This window comes from Lethenteron reissneri, chromosome 7 (assembly GCF_015708825.2).
Source record: "Lethenteron reissneri isolate LAM-NWPU_2019-01 chromosome 7, ASM1570882v1, whole genome shotgun sequence".
In the NCBI taxonomy this organism is placed as follows: Eukaryota; Metazoa; Chordata; class Hyperoartia; order Petromyzontiformes; family Petromyzontidae; genus Lethenteron; species Lethenteron reissneri.
The window spans coordinates 13,424,312-13,445,461 of record NC_083785.1 but is presented as its reverse complement, the minus strand read 5'-3'; the positions used below and the strand labels follow the sequence as shown (position 1 = coordinate 13,445,461).

The 21,150-nt window shown below is 44.5% G+C and overlaps 1 protein-coding gene across 2 annotated transcripts; it reads left to right on the top strand.

Moving 5' to 3' along the window:
• Positions 1 to 6: 6 nt before the first annotated feature.
• PTPN23 (protein tyrosine phosphatase non-receptor type 23) lies at positions 7 to 20,500 on the top strand. Of its 2 annotated transcripts, none has more exons than XM_061576737.1 (21): positions 7 to 34; positions 601 to 681; positions 1,140 to 1,271; positions 1,403 to 1,450; positions 1,979 to 2,035; positions 2,681 to 2,742; positions 3,810 to 3,889; positions 4,853 to 4,967; positions 5,274 to 5,339; positions 6,074 to 6,219; positions 7,191 to 7,282; positions 7,863 to 8,067; positions 8,339 to 8,493; positions 9,167 to 9,318; positions 10,593 to 10,772; positions 11,470 to 14,110; positions 15,280 to 15,464; positions 16,232 to 16,336; positions 17,057 to 17,195; positions 18,234 to 18,353; positions 19,210 to 20,500. In XM_061576737.1, exons 1-21 carry the CDS (start codon positions 29 to 31, stop codon positions 19,876 to 19,878), a joined length of 5,436 nt encoding a protein of 1,811 aa, XP_061432721.1. In that variant the 5' UTR covers positions 7 to 28; the 3' UTR covers positions 19,879 to 20,500. The 2 variants fall into 2 exon arrangements, with proteins under 2 accessions (XP_061432721.1, XP_061432716.1); XM_061576732.1 differs by having other exon boundaries at positions 19,207 to 20,500.
• The last annotated feature ends 650 nt before the right edge of the window (positions 20,501 to 21,150 follow it).

Sequence of the window (21,150 nt, the reverse complement as noted above, 5' to 3'; positions counted from 1 at the left end):
GGGAATTCTCAACCTTTACATCACCCTCATGCTGGTGAGGCACATGGCACTGTTTGGCCAAAGCATCTCAACCAGAAATAATCTCTTTACAATGTGGGATGGATTCAGATCTTGATAAAAACAACTGAAACATTTGGAAAAAAATTCACCGAGTCGTAAATGGGAACTTTTGCACGTTTTGCATAACATTGTGTGGAAACTGCATTTGTATTGTGTGCTGAATGTGTGTTAATTTAGCACAGATTTAGAGTGAATTATAGTGCACCTTTTGTGGCACATGTAAATGGCATTGGAATCATAGTAAAGTGGGTAATGGCTGCTATTGGATATCAGTATTCTTGAACTCATTAATCACTTGTCTCTGATTTTTTTTTTTTACAAAAGGCACTTCAATTAATTATATTAATGTAACGTCATTGTCATTAAGCTTGTGTGGTAGCATTATACTTGCATAAATAGAGTTTCATACATTGAAGATTTCTATTTTTTTTTATTGCTACCTTTCTTCACGGAGTGTATATTTTGTATAAACACGTCTCATAAAGCAATAATTGGCGAAGGCATCTGCTGTGCATTGTTTGCGTCGTGTGGTCTGCACAGGGGCAGGCGCAGGAGTGTTTGCTGGAGAAGTCCATGCTGGACAACCGCAAGAGCTTCCTCATTGCTCGCATCAGTGCACAGGTATACAGCTTATGCATATCGTGAAGGTGGCTGGGTGGCTCTGAGCCAATGCCTACGACATAGTTCTGCCTACAACATAAACGTAGCAACTCTTTTGAGGATAGAGGTTCGTATTTATAACCAGGATCAATACATCTGGACCTGGTCATCAACTATTGCAATGCAGTCTCATATAAAATGTAGTGACTGTGCTTAATTCAGCCACGCAAACACAGCTCTTCAAATAACCCTGACATTTGTCTGTTCACAACTCAGGAATATCTTTACAAAGGTCTTGCTGAGTACAATAGCCAAATTGCCCAGTTCCAGAGTTGGTTCTTGACGGGTATAGCTACTTCGATATGAGTATTGATTTTAAGCATGGTCTTTAATCAATTCAACATTCATGTAGCACAGTTTTTCCAAGTTCTCATTGCTCAAGCTGCATATTTGTCTTCTTTGTCTTTGATCATTTACAGGTGGCAGAGTACTACAAGGAGGCGTATCATTTTCTGGAGAACCATGAGGTTTCCTCCCTCCTTGGCCGAGAACAGAAGGAGTGGAAGAAACAGATCCAAGTCAAGATCTCATACTTTAGCTGCATAGCCAATGTACGTGCCCACTTGTACATTTTTGGGGGTTCTTGTGTATTGTGTGACATTGCATGTAGGTTTGTGCTTCTTAATGAAAGCGTGCTTCATTGTTGGGCCTAAAACAATGTTTCACTTGTGAATGTTCGCAGCTGTACATGGGGAAGCAGGCAGATGAACAGCAGAAGTACGGAGAGCGGGTAAATATTATCAGTATTGTTGCCTACAATGTACTGGAAATGACAACTGTGTGTTTGCTAATCATTTTAATATATTGTTCATATGTTTATCTAATTGTGTTTGTGAATAATTCACTTTGTAACAAAAAAATATGTTTCACTGGGTAGTGTTATTTCCTAATTGCTTATGCCTCAAAAGTACAGAAAATAGCTATTATTTCCCACAAACTTTGCTTTTGTGACCAGGAAAGTGATCATTTGAAATTTACCTATTTTCAATGAGAAAACGTGGTGTGCATTTGTGTCTTTCGTTCACGTAAAGTCCTGGTCACAAAAGCAAAGTTTTTGGGGAATAATAGCCATTTTCTATACTTTTTAGGCAAAACCAATTAAAAATAACACTTAGTACCCAGGAACAACAATTGTGTTACATAGTGATATAACGTGACGTATATTTGTATTGCTAATTGTAATCTCTACAGCTTCTTTGGTTGTTGTGAAATGTATTGATTGGTTTGTCTCATGATTACCTGCTTTCGTTTTTTGCAGCTTGGATTTTACCAGAGTGCCCTGGATAAGCTGAATGAGGCTGTCAAATGTGCCAAGGTTAGTTGATGAACATGGCCTGAAATGTATAAAAGGAATGTTGTTTAGTTTTTTTTATCAGACTGATACCTTGCTCTATATGTTAATAAAGTGGGGATCAATCACCCCAATGGTTAGCGCATTCCGTAATGAACCCTAGACCGGAGTTTCATTTCCAGCCATGGCTATTTTCACTGGTTCCTGATATTTGAACTGGACATGACCACTGTACCCCATCACCAGCATGCATAGACCAACATGGTAAGTATGGTTAAACAACCCCGTGACCAATACAGAGTGGAGGGGCCTTTATACAGTATTTAATTGCCATAAGGCTGTAAATAAAATAGGATAAAATAAATTATGAAAGGGATAATTTTGATTTATGACAATATTTGTTGAAAAATGCATTAAAATTGACAATTGACATTTCCAAATAAATACAAGCTGCACTGTTTAAATCTATACATTAATAGCACAATTCTCTCATTTTAATTTCAACAACTGCAAAAGTATAACGTTAAATGCAGCATGAATGGATGCACTTAATGGCTCGCATGCAAAAATGTATTGTGGCTATTGCATATATTTCTATCCTATTCTATTGTTTTTAGAATTTGTATAGAAGTCATTTGCATTGTCAATGTGTTGTTATCGTCTCGACAGGGCCAGCAAGACCCAACATTTAACGAAGCCCTGCAGTTCACTATGGACGTTGTTGGCGGAAAGTATGTAATTTTTAATTCCTTTTGTCAATCCACTGCTAAATGAGGGCCCTCCCCATTGGGGAATAATACAGTACAACAATAGATTTTGCTGCACTGCCCTTTGATGACAATATAGCCCCACAGCAGCCTACTTTTTCATGGTGGCCATCAATCCAAGTACTTTCCAAGCTCAACTCTCTATGCCCCTAGTGGTTGATTGTTTGAACTCCACTTATAAAGACTTGGCCAAAAACTATTACCTGGTGGAGTGTCAATGTTAGTACAGGTAGTCCTCTACTTACGATGGAGATGCGTTACAACGACCCCATCGTAAGTCGAAAATATCGTAAGTCGAAGATAGCTTAGCCTACCCAGGAGTCTTAAAGAATGGTGATAATTTAGCAAAACAGAGCAATTTACAGTAGCGTACTGTATAAACTATATACTGTATGTATTTATTAATTACAATACTGTATTGCACAGTAAAATGTAAAGTAAAAAAAACAAGGTAAATTCTTAGCCTACCTATATGAACTGCAATTTATTAGAAAGTTTTTTTCAGGAAACATTCCTATCTGCTATAAAAACGTTTAACATGCATTGAACGAATGGTATCGTGGTAACCTTAAAATGAAATCGCTAAAGCTACGTATCATACATGCATTGAACGTATTGTAACGTATCATATTGTACTGTACTCACCAAGATTCTGTCCGTCGTCTGCATGCTTGAACTATGTTAGGTTGTTGATGGCAATTTTGTTGTATCGCTATCGCCATCGTAAGATGGAAATATCGTAAGTCGGACCATCGTAACTCGAGGACTACCTGTACTGGGAATACAAAGGCAGCCAGACATGGTATCTGGCATTCTAGAGCTCAAGAGCGGGAACCATGTTTTCAGAAAATGTTGCACACTACATGACATCGTTGCATTGAAATGCTGCTCGGGTAATGGAATTTACCAGGCTCATTGAAAAACAAATCTGAACACTTGTTATCGCCGCAGTCTTATGATTCCAGTCCATCACGACAGCAAGGCAGAACGTGAATGTTATTGCCTTGTTTAACGTGCACGTATTGTTTCAGGTATAACTCTGCAAAGAAGGACAATGATTTTATTTATCATGAAAGCGTTCCAAGCTTAGACAATCTTCCAGCAGTAAAAGGTAATCTCATTTTTTTTACTTTTGACCCATTCACTAGCCTTTTATTTGTTACTGTCATGGAACACACTTATGGATAAATATTGTATGTAATTTTCATTCATATTATTTATTTTCAGTTTGTATGATTGAAGTGCCTACCATTTCAATGCAAGATAATAGAAATGGGATTGAGACATTAAATTAAGATTGTGTTACTCATTGTATTCCTCTCTTGCTTGACTCCATTGAAGAAAAACACCTACAATAATATGCCCCTACCAGTGGCATGGAACCTGTGGTAGCGGTAACAATCTTCCGTTACTTTTATTGGTAGTGAGATGACCTGACCAACCGTTTCACCATAATGGTTTCACTGAACCATGGTGAGCAGACCCATTGTAAAATAAAGGGTGGGGCAGTTGATGTTGATTCGTTTCAGCAATAATTGCAAAAATTAGGCCTCCATCTTTATGCTGCCCAATGGACCAACGTTGTGTTTACAAATTACTGTTTCAGGCTGTAATGACCAATTTGAATTTTTCATGAATTTCATGGTGCAACTCAGTCATTATATGCTAAGGGGTTCTACAAAGTGTACATTAAGTAATGGCAATACATAAAAAATTGATGAGGATATATAAGCCAGAAAGAGCCTGATCTCCATACATTTTATTTCAACAACATTACAGTCGGTACTTTACTATTCTTTTCAAAATGTGTCTTGCTAACTAAATGAGAATAAAAATAATTTTTAGAATTGCATTAAGGTGCCAGCACAAAGAAACACATTTTTCAAGACTATAACATATTCTTTACAGCCGAGCAGATCAAACTTACCTTTTTGCATCGTTGGTATCCTCCCTCTAGTTCAAATGCATATTTACGAAAGCAAGCTGCTTTTTTACACTGCAGATTTTAAGGCCCATAATAAATGGCAGTGTAAATGTGCGTGTTACAGTTTGTGCATATGACATGTACCAACAGGCGCACCACTTGTAAAGGCCCTGCCTTTCCAGCCCACGGATCCCAGTGTTACCGGACCTGACATCCTTGCTCGTCTCGTGCCCATGGAGGCACACAAGGATTCCTCTCTCTACAGGTAACCACCACCACTGTCATAGCTATGACGCACCTCTGATTTGTGTGGTTGGCTACGTACGGTGCGAAAAGAAGTTCATCATTATTAATAAAAGACCAAGCACTGTTGTCACCAGTGGCATCGTCAACACCATAATAAGCCCTAGCATCACCATCACTTTTAATATCAGCATCATCGGGAACAAAAATACACGAGTACCACTTGTTGTTCATTACATTAATATATTCATACAGGAATGCAAAGCACACACATAGGCACGAGAAACGCAGCAGTAAATTTACATTCTCTCTCCTGTATGTGTCACAGTGAGGAGAAGGCCAAGATGCTCCGGGAGGTGGGAGAGAAAATTGAAGAAAAGAATAAGGAGCTACAGTGAGCTGGATTTATGTCACTCCGATTAGTGTGTTTGTTCTTAGTTCATCATAGTGGAAAGCAGTAATGCTGTCTAAATATGTAGGCCTCCCTTAGCCTACTCAGCTTTAGGTACCCTGGTGTGGTGTATAAACATCTTCACCAGGAATATAAAGGCAATGGTCACACCATGCCTTTTTTTGCTGTGCTGGGATTCATTGGTGCTGATTGGCCGTGTCGGGTGGTGGAGGGTTGCGACACATTTATAAATAACGCGATCTAACCCAAAAAGCTTTATTATGAACAGCACATGCCCTAACAGTCTATCTGAGTAAATGTTTTGATATGCTATTTCTGCTGTTCAAGTAGCACTTAGATAACTTCTGTAAATTTTTATTCCGTCCATAATATTGAACACCTTAATATAGCAAGTACTTTCGCAACGTTACCTTTTTACTTAATGTCACTTTTTTGTCCTTTTGTTATACAGATCCTTACACAACTTTTGCAAGAGTGGCCAGATGTATAGCAATCATTGTTTAAATACCAAATTTTAGATTTGCCCTGAAATAAATTGTTTATTAAATCAGATTTATCTTTGCACAAATACATTGTATATTACTCCCTTTCAAAAGTGTTATTCAATTTTACTGTTTTTTGCAGAGGTATTGATCACCTTAAGTACCCAACCTGAGTTTCCTAAAGCCAGTGGTGTGGCAGGCGGTGGTTTGTTCTAAGCCGGGTTTGTTGTGCAGGCATTTCATGGACTCGCTGGGCATTGAGTTGGAACAGCTGGAGCGCCCCCCGGCATACGACCGCATCCCACAGGCACTCATGGAGAAGTGCGCGGCGCTCAGCGTACGGCCCGACGCCATCAAGGGCATCGTGCAAGCCATGCAGAGTAACCATCCCACCAACCACTGTGATCTCCATGTCCACTGCCAGGTGGCCAAGTGGTCAGCACACTCACTCTGACCCAGCGTTCTGTGGTTTACATCCAACCGCTGATCAATTATACTGCACTCTGTAGATGTTAGCATATTGGAAATATGCAAGCTCATTTGCATGGCCCTAAAACACCCCCCCATGGCTTTGTTTATAAGTCATAAACGTGTGTGTGTGTATATATCGCCCGATGACCAAATCACTCAGAATGCACCTGATTTCTTCATTTCGGAAGTGAAGCAGAGTTTAGTCTGAATGCTTTGATGGGTGACCACTATGCACCAAAAGTGCTTTATCGGCTGTGTGGATATGTTGCGGGCAGCAGAGGGCAGTGCAGAAAAAAATCTGTTGTTGTGACTCCTATACTCTCACGCCTTTTACCAATGAACCTGTCCACCCGGGTTCGATTCCCGCTCACAGCCAACACCAGTGACGATTATCTGAACCGGTCCTGGGCCTCCCCTAGGTCGACTCGGCCTCAAATGAGTACCTGGTGCGGTGTGTAAACATTGTCGCTCAGGAGACAAAGGCGGCCAGGCATGGTGTTGGCCACTCACCCCCTCATGTGCCATGCCAACCTTAATAGGTGCTTGCTAACAGCACTTGCCCCAACAGTCTATTAAGACTATACAGGGGATTTTTGTTTTGTAGTAGTCATTGCACTACTATCACCTGGATTACATTTCCAAACATGCACATCAACAGTAACATTGTTATCTGAACTTGTCCTGGGCCTTCCCAAGATTAACTAAGCCTTAAATGGGTACCTGGAATCGTTGCCAGCAATGAGGGCAACAAAGGTAGCCATCCGTGTGGGGCATTGCATTTCCCTCAGTTCCTATGTTAGCTCTCGTAGGTTCTCACGAACAGCCCTTGCCACTCGGGTGTATCCGACTAATTGCAGGACCTTTGTGTTTGGGTGTGTAGCACTGTCGAGCGTATTCACAGACGTTGAGGCTTCACTGAAGGAGATCGAGGATCAGCTTGAGGAGGACGAGAAGAGTGAGAACATCTGCCAGGTTAGGGCTTCCCATGTACACATGGGCAGCGTGAGCCTCTATAACCACAGCGAATCGTACGAAGACACAGCTGCGCTTTACGTAAAAAAATTTGAATCACGTGTATGTGCCTAAATTCTGTTTATTTTATGCAGTGTTTCTATGTACCTACTGGTACCAGCTAAAGATTTCCGCTTTTTCAGTAAATCATACTCTGGATACATATTTCCCGAGGATGTGTTTAAATTGGCTTGTTATGTATTTTTAAACAATTGTGTGTTTTGGATTGTCTGATAGTACATTTGTATTATTTGGTTAGTGTGTAACTCGTAATAAAAATGTGTTATTTCAAATTGTGGGTGGAGGCTGACTCGGTCTATTTTCGTTGTGGTCAATAATATTAGTACCACTTTGTGGAAAAGCATCTGGCCAACTTGTGTAGGAAGTGAGCTCTGCCATGAGAAGGTGAAATTACCACCACAAGCTCAGGGATACCAACAGAGTGCTGCTTTAATATTTATTTTACAGAGGGAAACTTTCACTTGACTTCGGAAAGTATCAATTAATCTCAACACTCCTCTCCTATGTCCATCATCTCTAGGAGGTTATTGGACCTAGGCCATTGTCCAACATCATCAAGGAGATGAGCAAGGAGTGGGGCAAGTACATGGAGGCACACCAAAAGGCGAGCGTCACCAACATGGAGCTACGCAAAGCCATGAACCTACACATCAGCAACCTTCGTCTCATGAGCGGTCCTCTCGACCAGCTCCGCGCTGCCCTACCCATACCCACCACCACCACAGGCAAGTCCTGCACACACACACCCCCCAGCTAACTAATGAACCCTGGTTTAACCATGAACTTTGCTTCATCAAAAGACCTTAGTACAAATAAGCCCTCACTTTTCAACAGCTGTGGCATCCTTGTATGTTCTGCTTACCGATGAGCTCTGCACTCAGCTTACTGACATACACAGCCACTGGCTTACCAATGAGTCAATATAAATAAAGCAAGAATCCTACACAATCCTATACAATGCTGTGGCTGAATTTTTCGTGTGTATGTGGGGTGCAGCGGACGAGACTGTAGGTGACAACCTGAAGAAGATGCTGCGCAAGGTGGGGGAGATGCGTGAGCAGCGCACGACACTAGAGCAGCAGATTCGTGATATGGTGCAGGGCGACGACATCACAGGCGTGCTCGTCACAGCGGCACCTGGCAGCGTGCGGGTGGGTGACAGTGCAGCACAGTCGGTGTCCAATAATTACACGCGTCTGTGCTTGTAAAGAGACCACTCCGCAGCCAAAGAGTAGAAGCCATGCATAAAGGATTTATAGTTGGATTGTGATATGCAGTACGTCTGTTAGATAGACTGAACTTGTTGTCCGTTGCTCTGTTGTGTACAAGTGTGTGTTGTAGGGTATAGTCCTGGCCATACCAACTACTTATGTGTTTTGCTGGCCACAGTAGGCGTTCTCTACCAGAACCCACCCATATAGCCTTAGAACTGTGTGTGAGAGTGGTGGTGCAATGGTTTACTTCACGTGGCCTCAACATGCACATAGCCTGGCAGAAGCGTCATAGTGACGTCACCGCCACTTAGTGGCGAATAGCGGTTGTTGTTGTTGCAATGGTTAGAAACACCACTACAATCCTGGAAACCTAGCTTCAACTTCAAACATTGCACATCACCAGTGGCATTTGCTGCATCTGGTAAAAACCTCTTGAAGGCTGGCATGGCTTAAAATAAACGGTGTAGTCAACATGAGCTCTGCAGTGATGTGTATGGCTGGGCGTAGGTATGGACATAACACTTTATGCACCATGTTGGCCTTAACTGCTCGCTATCCAACCCTTTTCCATATGTCGATCTGGCTAATCAAGTATCATTTTGACTTTAAGGAGCTGTTCACCAAAGAGATGAAGAAGTACGATCAACTCAAGGTGTACATTGACCAGAATCTCAGCGCCCAGGAGAATATCTTGCGTGCCCTTACAGATGCCAACGCCAAGTATGCCCTGGTCAGGAAAGCATCAGAGGAAGCTGACGACAAGTGAGTGCAACTGTTCATGCTTGGCATGTGTAACATGTTCAGTGTAAATAAAACATGAAACATATTCTAATCGTCTAAAGTAATTACAGTTATTCAGCTGGGAGGCATCTATGTTTAAGGATTCTGGCTCGCAATAAAGAATATTCAGGAGCCGACTTAGTCCATTATTCCTCCGGAGTTAACTAAACTACTTTCCAGTACTGGCCGAGTGCCTTGTCATTGCTTGAAGAAGGGAGACTTTGTTCTATTGAAAATGAGATAAACGTCTCGAATTGGCCCTTATTTGCATATATACCTAAAAGGATAGGTTGTGATTTGTTAACATTAGGATTCGCAATTGATGGTCCATATATATGGGATACATCACTGTGACCTCCATGCCATGGCTGGGAAAATGTTGTTAGACGTCAAAATACATTTTCACTGGACTATTTTCATTTACTATCCTTATTGGACCCATGCGCGTAACCTTCAACAATGTGGGTTCAACCCCGATGAAGCTTGGAGAGCTGAATAGCATTCAAAATAACTCGCAAATACTTTGTGAAAGACCCAACGCAGAAGATCCATGGGTTTGATCTTTCATGAAGTTCATGGTCTACCCTAAACTGCATCCACACAAACCATGGCAGATGCGAATACTTGATGTACAAGTGCAAAAATATAAACTTTTCAGTGTACGACTGGTCATCCAGAACAGACCATACAACATATAATGATGCAATGCCCAATCCACAGATACGAAGGAGACATCAAAGCGATACACTCCGCTGCTTCTGATGCCATTGTCTGGCTTAACCACCTGAATGTAAAATTGTAATTGTTGCTGTGAATCTACATCAGCCAAATAATAAGATGTACAAGGTTCTTGTCCATATATTTCTTTATTTGTCTCACCTGTTATTACCATTAGATGATCCAAAAAATCTGCAACACGTGTCTGCTTCTCTTAATAGTGCCTAGATTTCACACACAGTTTGGATCACAGACATTTAATGTAGCTGCCCCAAAGTTTTGGAACCACTGAGTTGTGTCTCTTGACATCTCCATTTTACCATCTCTGCCCTCATTTAAACTATTAAAATCATTCAAGTTTAATTGTGAATGTAATTTTACAACATAATTGCTATGAAGTTTATTTGTAATTTTTTTCATCTGTAATTTTGGAATGCTTTATTGTATGCCAACCCAATTTCCCTTGAAAATGAGCACCTTAACCCAATGGGCTTTACTTGGCAAATACACTTCTGATTATAATTCACGGTACTTTACAGATGGAATAATGCAGTGCAGGCGCTGGTGTCATCGTACGATGCCTATGAGGACTTGATAAAGAAGTCAGAGGAAGGAATTCACTTTTACAAGGACCTGGAGGGGAAAGTGACCAAGCTTTTACAGCGTGCCAAGTCCGTGTGCCGTGTGCAGGACGAAGAGAGGCAGAAGATCTTGGAAAGGTTGGTGGACTTGTTGAATGGAAAAGTGCGAAAATATGCAGAAAACTGAGTTTTTTTTTTTATCGAATTTGAAGCTTTAGTTTTATATAGGTTCTTGTGTAACGATTGAAGTCATTCGGTAACAATTGTTGCTACATAACTCTTCTCCAACTTGGATGCAAAGGGATTTGCCCCCCTGAGCAAGGAGGCTGCCTCAATTACACATGTAAGAGTTATAACTTATCCACTCAATCTCATACAAATGGGAGGCTTGCTCTGCATCTAATGACCTGTATCCTGGCGACATGAATAAGTATTGATATTTTTTATATGCATCCAGTAGTAATGTTTGTTTAATGAATAGCGACATAAGAAAATACGAATTGATCTGCATTATCACAAGTGAAAATAATAAAATGCAAGTAAAATGTACATATAGTCTAATTGTAACTACATTTCAAGATGCTGTCCAATATGATTAGATGTGTATTATGGGGAAACATAGACAACTATTGGCAGAGGAGTTGGACAGAGGGATTTACACTGCAGATCACTGATGGGTTGTAATTCCAGAAAATTTGGGCAGCAGCGGTGGAGTCACCTTCTGCAAGAATGAAGGTTGACTTGGGGTTTCAATAGACAACATGTAGTGATGATAATGGTGAATGTAATGTATGATTTTGAGAATTATAACTTGCATTCATGTCTTGTTTCTCAGGGAAAGTAAAAAGAAGCCACCTCCTCGCCCTACAGCCCCTAAGCCTCCCATGAGAGAGCCAGACAAACCTGACTTTGGCATTCCTCCCGACACCGGGGGGGATATCGATATGTCCGACCTCCCGGAGGACCTGAAGAGCCTGCCACCAGATGTGCTGCGGTTAATAATGGCCGACACGGCCCTGGAGGAGGCTTCACTGCCTCGGCTTAACTCAGCCCACCGTTACGCCAACTATGCACACCCGCCATTCCACCACACATCGCCTCGTCACACACCTCAAGTCCCGGGACCCAGGGATAGGGCGCAACAGCGACCCTCAGCCCCATCCCCGAACCTGCCAACATATCCAGCTGCAGCCTCTGGTCCACAGATGGCTTTCTCCCCTGGATATGCACAGCCTTTACACCCGGGGACACCCCAGCATTTTGCCGGGCCCAGATATGACAATGGGCCCCACCCAACTATGGGTTCCTCTGGGTCCCTGCCTTCGGTGCCCCCCTTCGCATCCCCCTATGCCGGCCCCCAAGCTCCCCCTGTGGCTGCCGGTGGTCAGTCCTCGCTGCCCACGAGCCTCGCAGGCGGGGGCTTTGCCCCGGCTACTTCCGTGCCCTATCAACACGGCCCCATGCAGCCTCCTGCTCGCCTGCCAGCCTACCCCTACCACGTACCTCCACCGTACCAAGATGCTGTGCGGCACCCACAGTACACAGGTCCTCCACAGGGTGGTTACCCTAGTGCACCCCACAATCAGCATCACCCGCTCCCGCAGCAGCAACCGACACCAGGACAGGGTGGCTACCGGCAGGCGACGCCAGCAGAAGCCCACATGGCGCATGGGGCACATGCGCCATACATGCAGTCGCCCCTGCACGTGTCCTCACAGCCACAGCTGGTGCAGTATGGGCACGGCACTCCGCTTCCGGGTCAGTTTAGAGGAAGTGCACCTTTGCCTGGAACCGATCCATACCAAGTTCTGGGACCAGCACCACATTGCATGGTCGCTCCCCAGCATGAAGCACATGCTCAACCTCGCCCAGCTGCTCTTAGCGCTGGCTCCCAGCCGTATCCATACACTGTCGCTCAACCGGGCACAGGGCAGGTGAACCCAACTGATGCGCGTGCAATTCATCCAGCCGGTCCTCTCCCACCGCACGTGGCACCAGGGACCCTGCCTATGGGCAGCTATGCACCGCAGCATCAAGCAGCTCCTAGCGGTGGCAACTTCCAGCAGGGCCACACGTACCTGGGCCCTGCGGTTCAGCAGGGTCAGCAAGGGCCAACCACGTACCAGCACGTACAACCCAGCATGCACAATCCGCAGGGCGGACAATTCAACATGCCTCATGCACAGCCCTCGAACGCCCATCCTCTCCAACATCAAATTAATCCACCAATCCCGGTGTCTTCATCCCAAACTGCTCAGCCTGTGTTTTACCCCGGCTCTATCCACCCCACGCAAGTGACCCTATCTTCTGGAATTTCCCCCTTGATGCCGTCCACTGGTACATGCCAGCATGCCCCCACACAGCCAGGGGTTATGCCACATGCAGCACAGAGTCAAGTCACGGGGGGGATAATTCACCCCACTCTAACCCCTACACCTCCCACCAGCAACGCACAGCTTCAAGCATTCCCTCCGGCCCCTGGGGCCGTATTACGGCCGACGCCAGTGCCTTCCTCACCAGCCGGCGGCATGGTTCACCCAGCACCCACCCCAACCCCACCACCCATTGGAACGCTCCATCCTGCTCCCACGCCCACTCCTCCACCGCTGGGTGGTATAGTCCCATCGACGGCCACCACCGCACCTCTACCGCCGGTGAGCGGTGTTCCCCTCCCCAGTACCACACCACCCCCTGCCAACTTGCCCCAGCCGTTGGGCACCTCCCAGCAATCTGCAGGAATAACATCTCATACTGCGCCCTCACACGCCGCCCCCTCTTCTCCCAACACGAGGCCAGCATTGCCGGGTTCAACGACAGCTTTGTCCGGTGCAGGTGGTGGTGGTAGCAGTGGCACCGGCAGCTCCTCTATCCAGATTTCTGGTGCTGGTTCACACGGCCCCTATCAGCGGCAGAGCTCGGCCACGGATGACCTGCTCTCCACCTCATTTGATGGGCAGCAGTCGAGCCTGCAGACACGCAACTCCCAGCCGCTGCTGCAGCCCACCAGAGCTGACATGGTGGCCAAAGGGGTGAAGATCATTGAGAGGGATCCATTTGTGCAGCAAGATCTGTTGCGGAGACTGGTGAAGGAGACGGAGAGATTCAAGGCGATGGTGGAATCGATGGAAAGCCTTCCGGATGGCGGTGGTATCACGCTGCTCGAACGCAAGTGGAAGGAGCTGCAAGAGTTGCAGGAGAAGGATGTGCGGTCGTTCTCCATCTCCATCGCCAGGTGCTACACCATGAAAAACCGGAACCCTGATTTCATGCCCTTTGACAAGAACCGCGTTGTGCTGGCGTCCGGCAAGGATGACTACATAAACGCCAGCATGATTGAGGAGCTGTCTGCCTACTGTCCCCGCATCATCGCCACGCAAGCACCGCTGGCGACCACTGCAGCTGATTTCTGGCTCATGGTGTACGAGCAGAAGATCGCAATCATCGTCATGCTGGTGTCGGAGCCAGAGCTGGAGAAGGTCAGTGCCTGCCCAGTGCACGTGCACAAAAGCAATTGGGAAGTTTTAGCAACTGGAGAGATGCATACTGTTTAACGTGGTACATGAGATCGAACAAATAGACGGATTGTTTCGTGCTGTGTAATGGTTATCTTGTTAGTGGCAGTGAGAATGAGTGTGTTGTCAGTAGCGGTGGTGATGATTGTGATGGTAATAGCTCTGATAATATTGAGTGATGATGATCATTGCTGACGTGAAAACCTATTTCTCGATGAAAAACATTTCATCAGCTCTTTAACCTTATGCTGAGAATTGACGTCTTTTAAAATGGATGACTGCAATTGCATACAAAAATAGCAGTTTGATAGTCCTTGATGAATAAATGTATTCATATACACTGTAAAGGTAAATTTTTACACAGAAAAGCATTGTCTGCTCAGGTGAGCATGAGGCAGTGCTCTTCTGATCCAGTGGTGAAACTATGCTTATGCCTATGGTGGTTATCATTCTTTTTAGTGCATGGTCACTGTTAAGTTTCTCTTCGGTTCTCTTGGTAAAGTCACGTAGAAAGAGAAAATAATAAATTAAATAATAGCATACAACGTTTCGATTGCAACACAAGCAATCGTCATCAGGTACAAATGAAAGAGAAAACAAAACCTAGTAAACTTAGAAATGTAATGCAATACAAATTAATCTCTCTCTTAAATTTAGCAATCTTTGGAAGAATGTAATCAACCAGGTAGGATTGTTGACTGTTAATGTTAGCCGACTATCTGTGTTGTATTGCATTATATTTCTAAGTTTACTAGGTTTTGTTTTCTCTTTCATTTGTACCTGATGACGATTGCTTGTGTTGCAATCGAAACGTTGTATGCTATTATTTAATTTATTATTTTCTCTTTCTACGTGACTTTACCGAAATAACCAAAGAGTAATTCCTGCAGTCACGAAAGCGCCAAATCAACACTGTTAAGTTTGCCTAAATTAATACAAAAATTATTGACCCCAGAGGGATGATGAACTAAGTCAACCCTTGACCAGGATTTGAACTCAGATACTTCTGATGGTTATTCAAGCGCACTGAAAAAACCTATTGCTTCACCGGATTAAATGCCAGGCCTTTGAGTCACGAGCAGTGATGGCAGGTGTGGAATTCATGTCTCATCTTCGCATCTCCCACCCTGCAGCAGCGTGTGTTGCGCTACTTCCCAACGGAGAAGGGGCAGCAGATGGCGCAGGGAATCGTGATGGTGTCGCTCACGTCACAGAAGGTGGCGCCGTCGTACACGGAGCGCATGTTCGCTCTCAAGCTGCGAGGACAGAGCTTGACCCGGACGGTTGTGCATCTGCACTATCACTGCTGGCCGGAGTTGTGAGTGCTGCACGGGCGCGGGAGGGGTACCGCTCACTTGTTTCTGTATGTATGTGTTTTTTTACTTATTTTGCACTGTACGTAGCCAACTATGCTCATCGGATGTGTGGGGGGGGGGACAACAAACTAAACACAAAAATCAGTTCTCAAGAAATTCGTTTTCAATCTAGATTTAAAAGTGCATAGCTCCAGTGGCTTCCTAATATCGGAAGGAATAGCGTTCCAGACGGCCGCCGAAGCGCATCTGAAAGCACGCAATCGCTACGGGGTGAGAAGCGTAACATTTGTTGGGTATTAAGTGTGGTTGCCGCAAATATGTCAATACTTCGATATTAAAACCACGATACACGTATCGTGCGTTTTACATTGTTATATTATGATTATAATTTTATCCCTACGGCCAACGGAGATTTGAACTCCGCAACCTTCTGATTTGAGTCAAGTGTTAGCAATGGTGCAACCAGGCCTGATGGATATATAGAGGACTATTAGCAATCCTATGGTGATAAAGAAAGTTAAAATGGTTACAATATTTACTCCACTTTGGACAATATTGGTGGCGTAGCTCGTGAAACTATGTTAAAATTAGTGTGAGTTCTCTTATTATTCCCAGATAAGTTTTTATTTTCAACTGATAGAAAAATGTAAATAGTTTTTTTTCGCATAAGTTATGAATTTGAATGTCAGTCACATACTCAAGGGGCAATAAGTTAAATAGTTTCCCTCAACGATGCTCAATGCTTATGTCAATCAATACGATGCTGCAGGGGCCTGCCAGAGAGCACCAGCAGCCTGCTGAACTTCATCGCCGAGGTGCACGGCCACTACCTCCACCAGCGGCCTCTGCACATGCCGATAGTTGTGCACTGCAGGTACGAGTTCCTCTGTGTGAATTGCATAGATACGATAAACGCTATGCACTGCTTATTAGAAACTGGGTTACCGGTTGACTGATTATATGAGTGACTGAAGAATTTCGTGAGTGATACATTTTAACTGATCTGGCATGGAATAAGAGATTGAACGATTAAGGGGTTTAGTTAATGACTCATTTAAAGATTGAGTGACTAACTTGTTGAGCGAATAATTTGGTGTACGAATGACTGATAATTGAGTAACTAAATGATTTACAAAGTTACTGACTGAATAAGTGACTTAGTTGAGTAATTGATTGATTGACAGTTTGTAAAAGGGAGTTAGGCTCGTATTTTTATTTGCAACTCGGCTTAGGCTTGGCTCTGGCTGAAAGCCATGTTTAACTTCAGGTGGCTCTGATTATGGTCTCAGTCTTGCTGCACAGTATTTCTTTGAGCTGAGCCTGAACCAAGCCATGGCTGAGCCACTCGTGTGTCTTTGGAAGAAACCGAGCAGCTTAATCCTAAGCTGAGCCACGTTTTGAGTGCCTTAATGTTTGAGCGACGGGCGAATGTATTAAGTTAATTCATATGGGGATGACTTGATCGAATGCACCGTTGTGTCAGAATGAGTGCCTGATTTAGTCATTGAGTGACTGTTTTATTGTGTGGGTTTAGTGAATCAGGTACTGAAGTAAATGATCAAGTGATTTGAGTCGGCGACTGTCATGTGTGCAGCTCGGGTGTGGGCCGGACGGGCGCCTTCTGCCTGGCGTATGCGGCAGTGCAGGAGGTGGAGGCTGGCAAGGGCTTGCCTGACCTGATGCAACTTGTGCGGCGAATGCGGCAGCAGCGCAAGCATATGATCCAGGAAAAGGTGACTGCATGAGCCACCAAAATATTTCGTGAGAACGTTAAAATCACAACAGTAATCGGAGAGTAGATCAGATTAAGGCTGCAAGGTGGCCGGTAGATGGCAATGGAATAAGTGAATTGCTGATCTCTTCATAGTCCCTCTTATGGTGTTTGTTTTCTCTGGTATTCATCCTAATTGCAAGCTGCTCAAATATGGGATTGGCGAAGCATTACTATGTAGACCCTCCTGAAAAAGAATCTCAATATTCAATTAGGCTTTCCTTTTGAATGACTGATTGATGAACAATATATAACATTTTCTGAATGCAGAGTTTATGTATGTTGAACGTCTTTTGCACCCATTCATAGCCAACTGTACTCATTGGAGGTGTGAGGGAAGGACAACAAACTAAACACAAAAATCAGTTCTAAACAAATTGTTTTCAATCTCGATTTAAAAGTGCAGATCTCCAGCGGTTTCCATTATATTGGAAGAAAGAGCATTCCAGACAGCCGCAGTTAGTGCATCTGAAAGCGCACAATGTAGTGACCGCCTTTGTTCGATGGTTAGCTAAAAGCCACTGTGGGATGACCGGAGCTTCATGATATATTTAATTCATATTTTACTTAAATCAATAATGAAGACTGTTTTCCTGCAATGGCTAATTCAATTTCAAGGAGTATTTTGCATTTCAGAGGACACATGAGTATGGGAAAACCCATGCATATGAAGAGATAATGCTCAAGGTCCATACAGATGGGTTAAAAAAACCCACTTGCTCTACTACAATCTCCTCGCCTCCTTACAACCTAGTGTGTTTTGGAGTAAAACAAATTTGCATCATCCACATTGATTTATTTGATCCATCATGTCCAGCTACTTTGCTCGGGTAGTTTGCCAAAATACAAACCATGATAATTAACCGTTGTCTTTTTCATTATGGTACTCGGATGTTACCATTGTGCATGATGGCTGACACCATATCCAATTTTGCTCTGGAAAAAATTACTCTCGCTGCGAGCAGTTGTTTAAAGTGTTCATCTGTGCGCTCTCCATCAGCTTCAGCTGCGCTTCTGCTACGAGGTGGTGCTGCGGCACACGGAGCAGGTCCTGCAGCGGCACGGCATCTACGTGAGCGGCGTCGCTGCCCCGAAGCACCCAGTCACCACCAGCCAGAAGGTACCATAACCTCAGACTCAGGCAGTTGGCTACGTACGGCGCGGAAGATTTAGAAACGTGTGTTTAAAGAGTTTTTGGCTGCTTTTAATTTCCACGTGATAAGCCACTTCGTTGAGCTATCATTTGTGGCCAGGTCGCTTATGAAAAATAAGCTATATAGCTCAGTGGGCCATACCTACTAAAATAATGTTTGTGGGTGCCATTGCCCTGTTGGAGGCACCACTGCCTTTGTGTACATAATGCAGTGCAATTACCAATCTGCATAACCATCACTTGTCTCATATTCTTGGTTCTTTCGGTAAAGTCACGTAAAAGGGAAATAATAAAAATAAAACATTAAAATAAAATTCTCACGACGTTTTGGCCACAAAAGCAGCCGTCCTCAGGTGAAGACAGAGCTGTCTGAAAGACAGCGCTCCAATGACTCCCTGCAGTCACGAAAGCTTTAAATCTAAATTTTACATCACTTGTCTGTTGTCCATTTCCCATGATGGAGACAAGAGGGTTGGATTTTTAATTACCAATCGGGTAAAATAAGCAATTTTCATATACAGTGACCCATGGCCTCCACCCAGGCCCTTGTCTGTAATTTCTAATTGAAACACTAGGGGGCAGCCCAGGGACGACTGAATATTGGAGCAAGGCAGCCAAATGGGTGACCTGCCTGTGTAGCACAGTGAATCTGAGACAATGCCAACAATGAATTGAGATTGCTCACAATGATATAATTACTCGTAGTGCCTGTGTACAACAAGTTGTCAACACTAGCTCAACGCGGCTGCTACCGATTCAAGCTTAACAACACCTGTTCCCGCGTCCATCCATCTTGCGTTTCCCCACATGGGTCCCCCAGCAGGCGCCAGCTCCAGTGCGGCAGGACTCCCAGGACATAGTGCTGGGTGGTGACCTCTCCTTCAGCTCCATCCAGGCCACGGTGGCGCGGCTCAGCATAAAGACCTGCCCATCTCCTCCGCAGAGTTCCCTAGAGCCAGCAGTGGCCACTCCCTCAACCCCCCCCTCAAGCGAAGGCAATCCCCCGCACACCTCAACGACGATATGCACTGCCGACGAGGTAGTTGTCGACGCACCTCTCCCACCAGCGAACGGCGACATTGCCGCGACAGCTGCTGCTGTTTGCGCTCAGGAGGATGGTCCCACAACGATCAAGGCCGTCCCAACACCGGCGCCATCGTCGGTTGCGATTGAGTCTACTAACGGTGGAGCCGAGACAGCACGATCTGGTGAGCCACGTAGCAATGGTGTCGGGCGTCAAGCATCACACGCTCCTGGCATAGCTGCAGCCAAGGGGGCGGTCGGCGATGTCAGCGGAGCCTCGACGCTGGACCTGTTGGCCACTCTCAGCCCCGAGGCTTTCACGCTCGATGGGAACATCAAGGGGGGGAGGCAGAAAATCACTCGGCAAAGCTTCACGCACCCGCAGGCTGGCGGGGGCCTACAGGCCCCAGAGAGGCCTGATGACCCACTGAGCAAGCTGGATGCTCTGTGGAGCCTTGGCAAGAAGTAGGCGTGTATGTGCATCCGGAGTTTCTCGATGCGGTTGACTTGTCTGTATGGGGCTTGTCTCACTTGTGACATGCTGCTGCTGCTGCTCCCTTGAGTTGCAGTTAAAACAGCGGTGAGTTTGAATGCCTTTACTGAAAGGAGGCGAGGTGGGTGACAGTTGCTGTCTTGTTGTTTTTGTTAAGTGTCTGTGATTAAATTTGAGCTATGATGGAGCCTGTAGAGGAAGTGAAATGAAGAGAAGCACCACACTAACTATATATAGGTAGAGGTGCAGCTTTGCTGTTTATGCAAACTGCGTGATACTTGATGCATTTTCACATACGATATGCCTGTGTGACTAATGCGATTGCAGTCTGTTATGCTAAATCAACGATTCAATATTAAAGTCAATATTAGCACTCACAATTCCTTCTTTTGAGTCTGCTTAACATACTTTATAGGAATATGTAAATGTGCTTCCAGATGAATAAAAGCTATCTCTGCTATATGAATACTTTATAGAAGTCTTTGAACAATGGGACCATTGGAGTAAATAAAATAAATACTTGTCATGATGTGGTAAGTGTTAATGGCCACCCAAACTTTAACTGATTATTTTGAAAGCCATTAAATGGTTAAGCTGCTTTTTGCATGTGTGATATTTGATATAGATTAAGTTAACTTGTTTTCCACTACAGTACATTGTGTATTTTTTTAAAGCCTAAGGTTATCTTAGCAACAGTTAGATAAAAAAAACTCCATGTTATGGCCATCTATTCAGTCACCAGTCTTATCCATCAGCAGGTACAATTTCACCACTGGTCCATCCAACGTGTGTGCAGCGTTCTCCATAGTTCGGACAAAAATCAGCAGCAGGCATGTTGGTAGGAACCGAGGTGATATTCTCAGTAGCACCTTGTCCAGTTGAATGACTTGGGAATACGAGCTGGAGCTCCTCGATCCTGGCCAATGCGATGGCCACTAGGAATAGTCTTGAGTCAATAAGAGCTGTCATGGCCATGGGCTCAATGTGGTTGTGTGAAGACATCCAACACCCAAGTTGCAATGGAGACATTCAAGCTGGCACATTGCCCTCGACAGCATTCGAAGAATGGGGGGCTGAACCGCTGGAATATAGGTCACTTGATGGTAAATATTCGAAATGGCCGATCAGTGCACCTTAACAGACACTCAAACGGGCCACCTTGGAATTCCTCCTGGAGGTGGTTAGCGATTGCTAGGTTGCACGCAAGCAGGTTCTGACCTCCCGGACACACCAGTGCATAAAAGTATT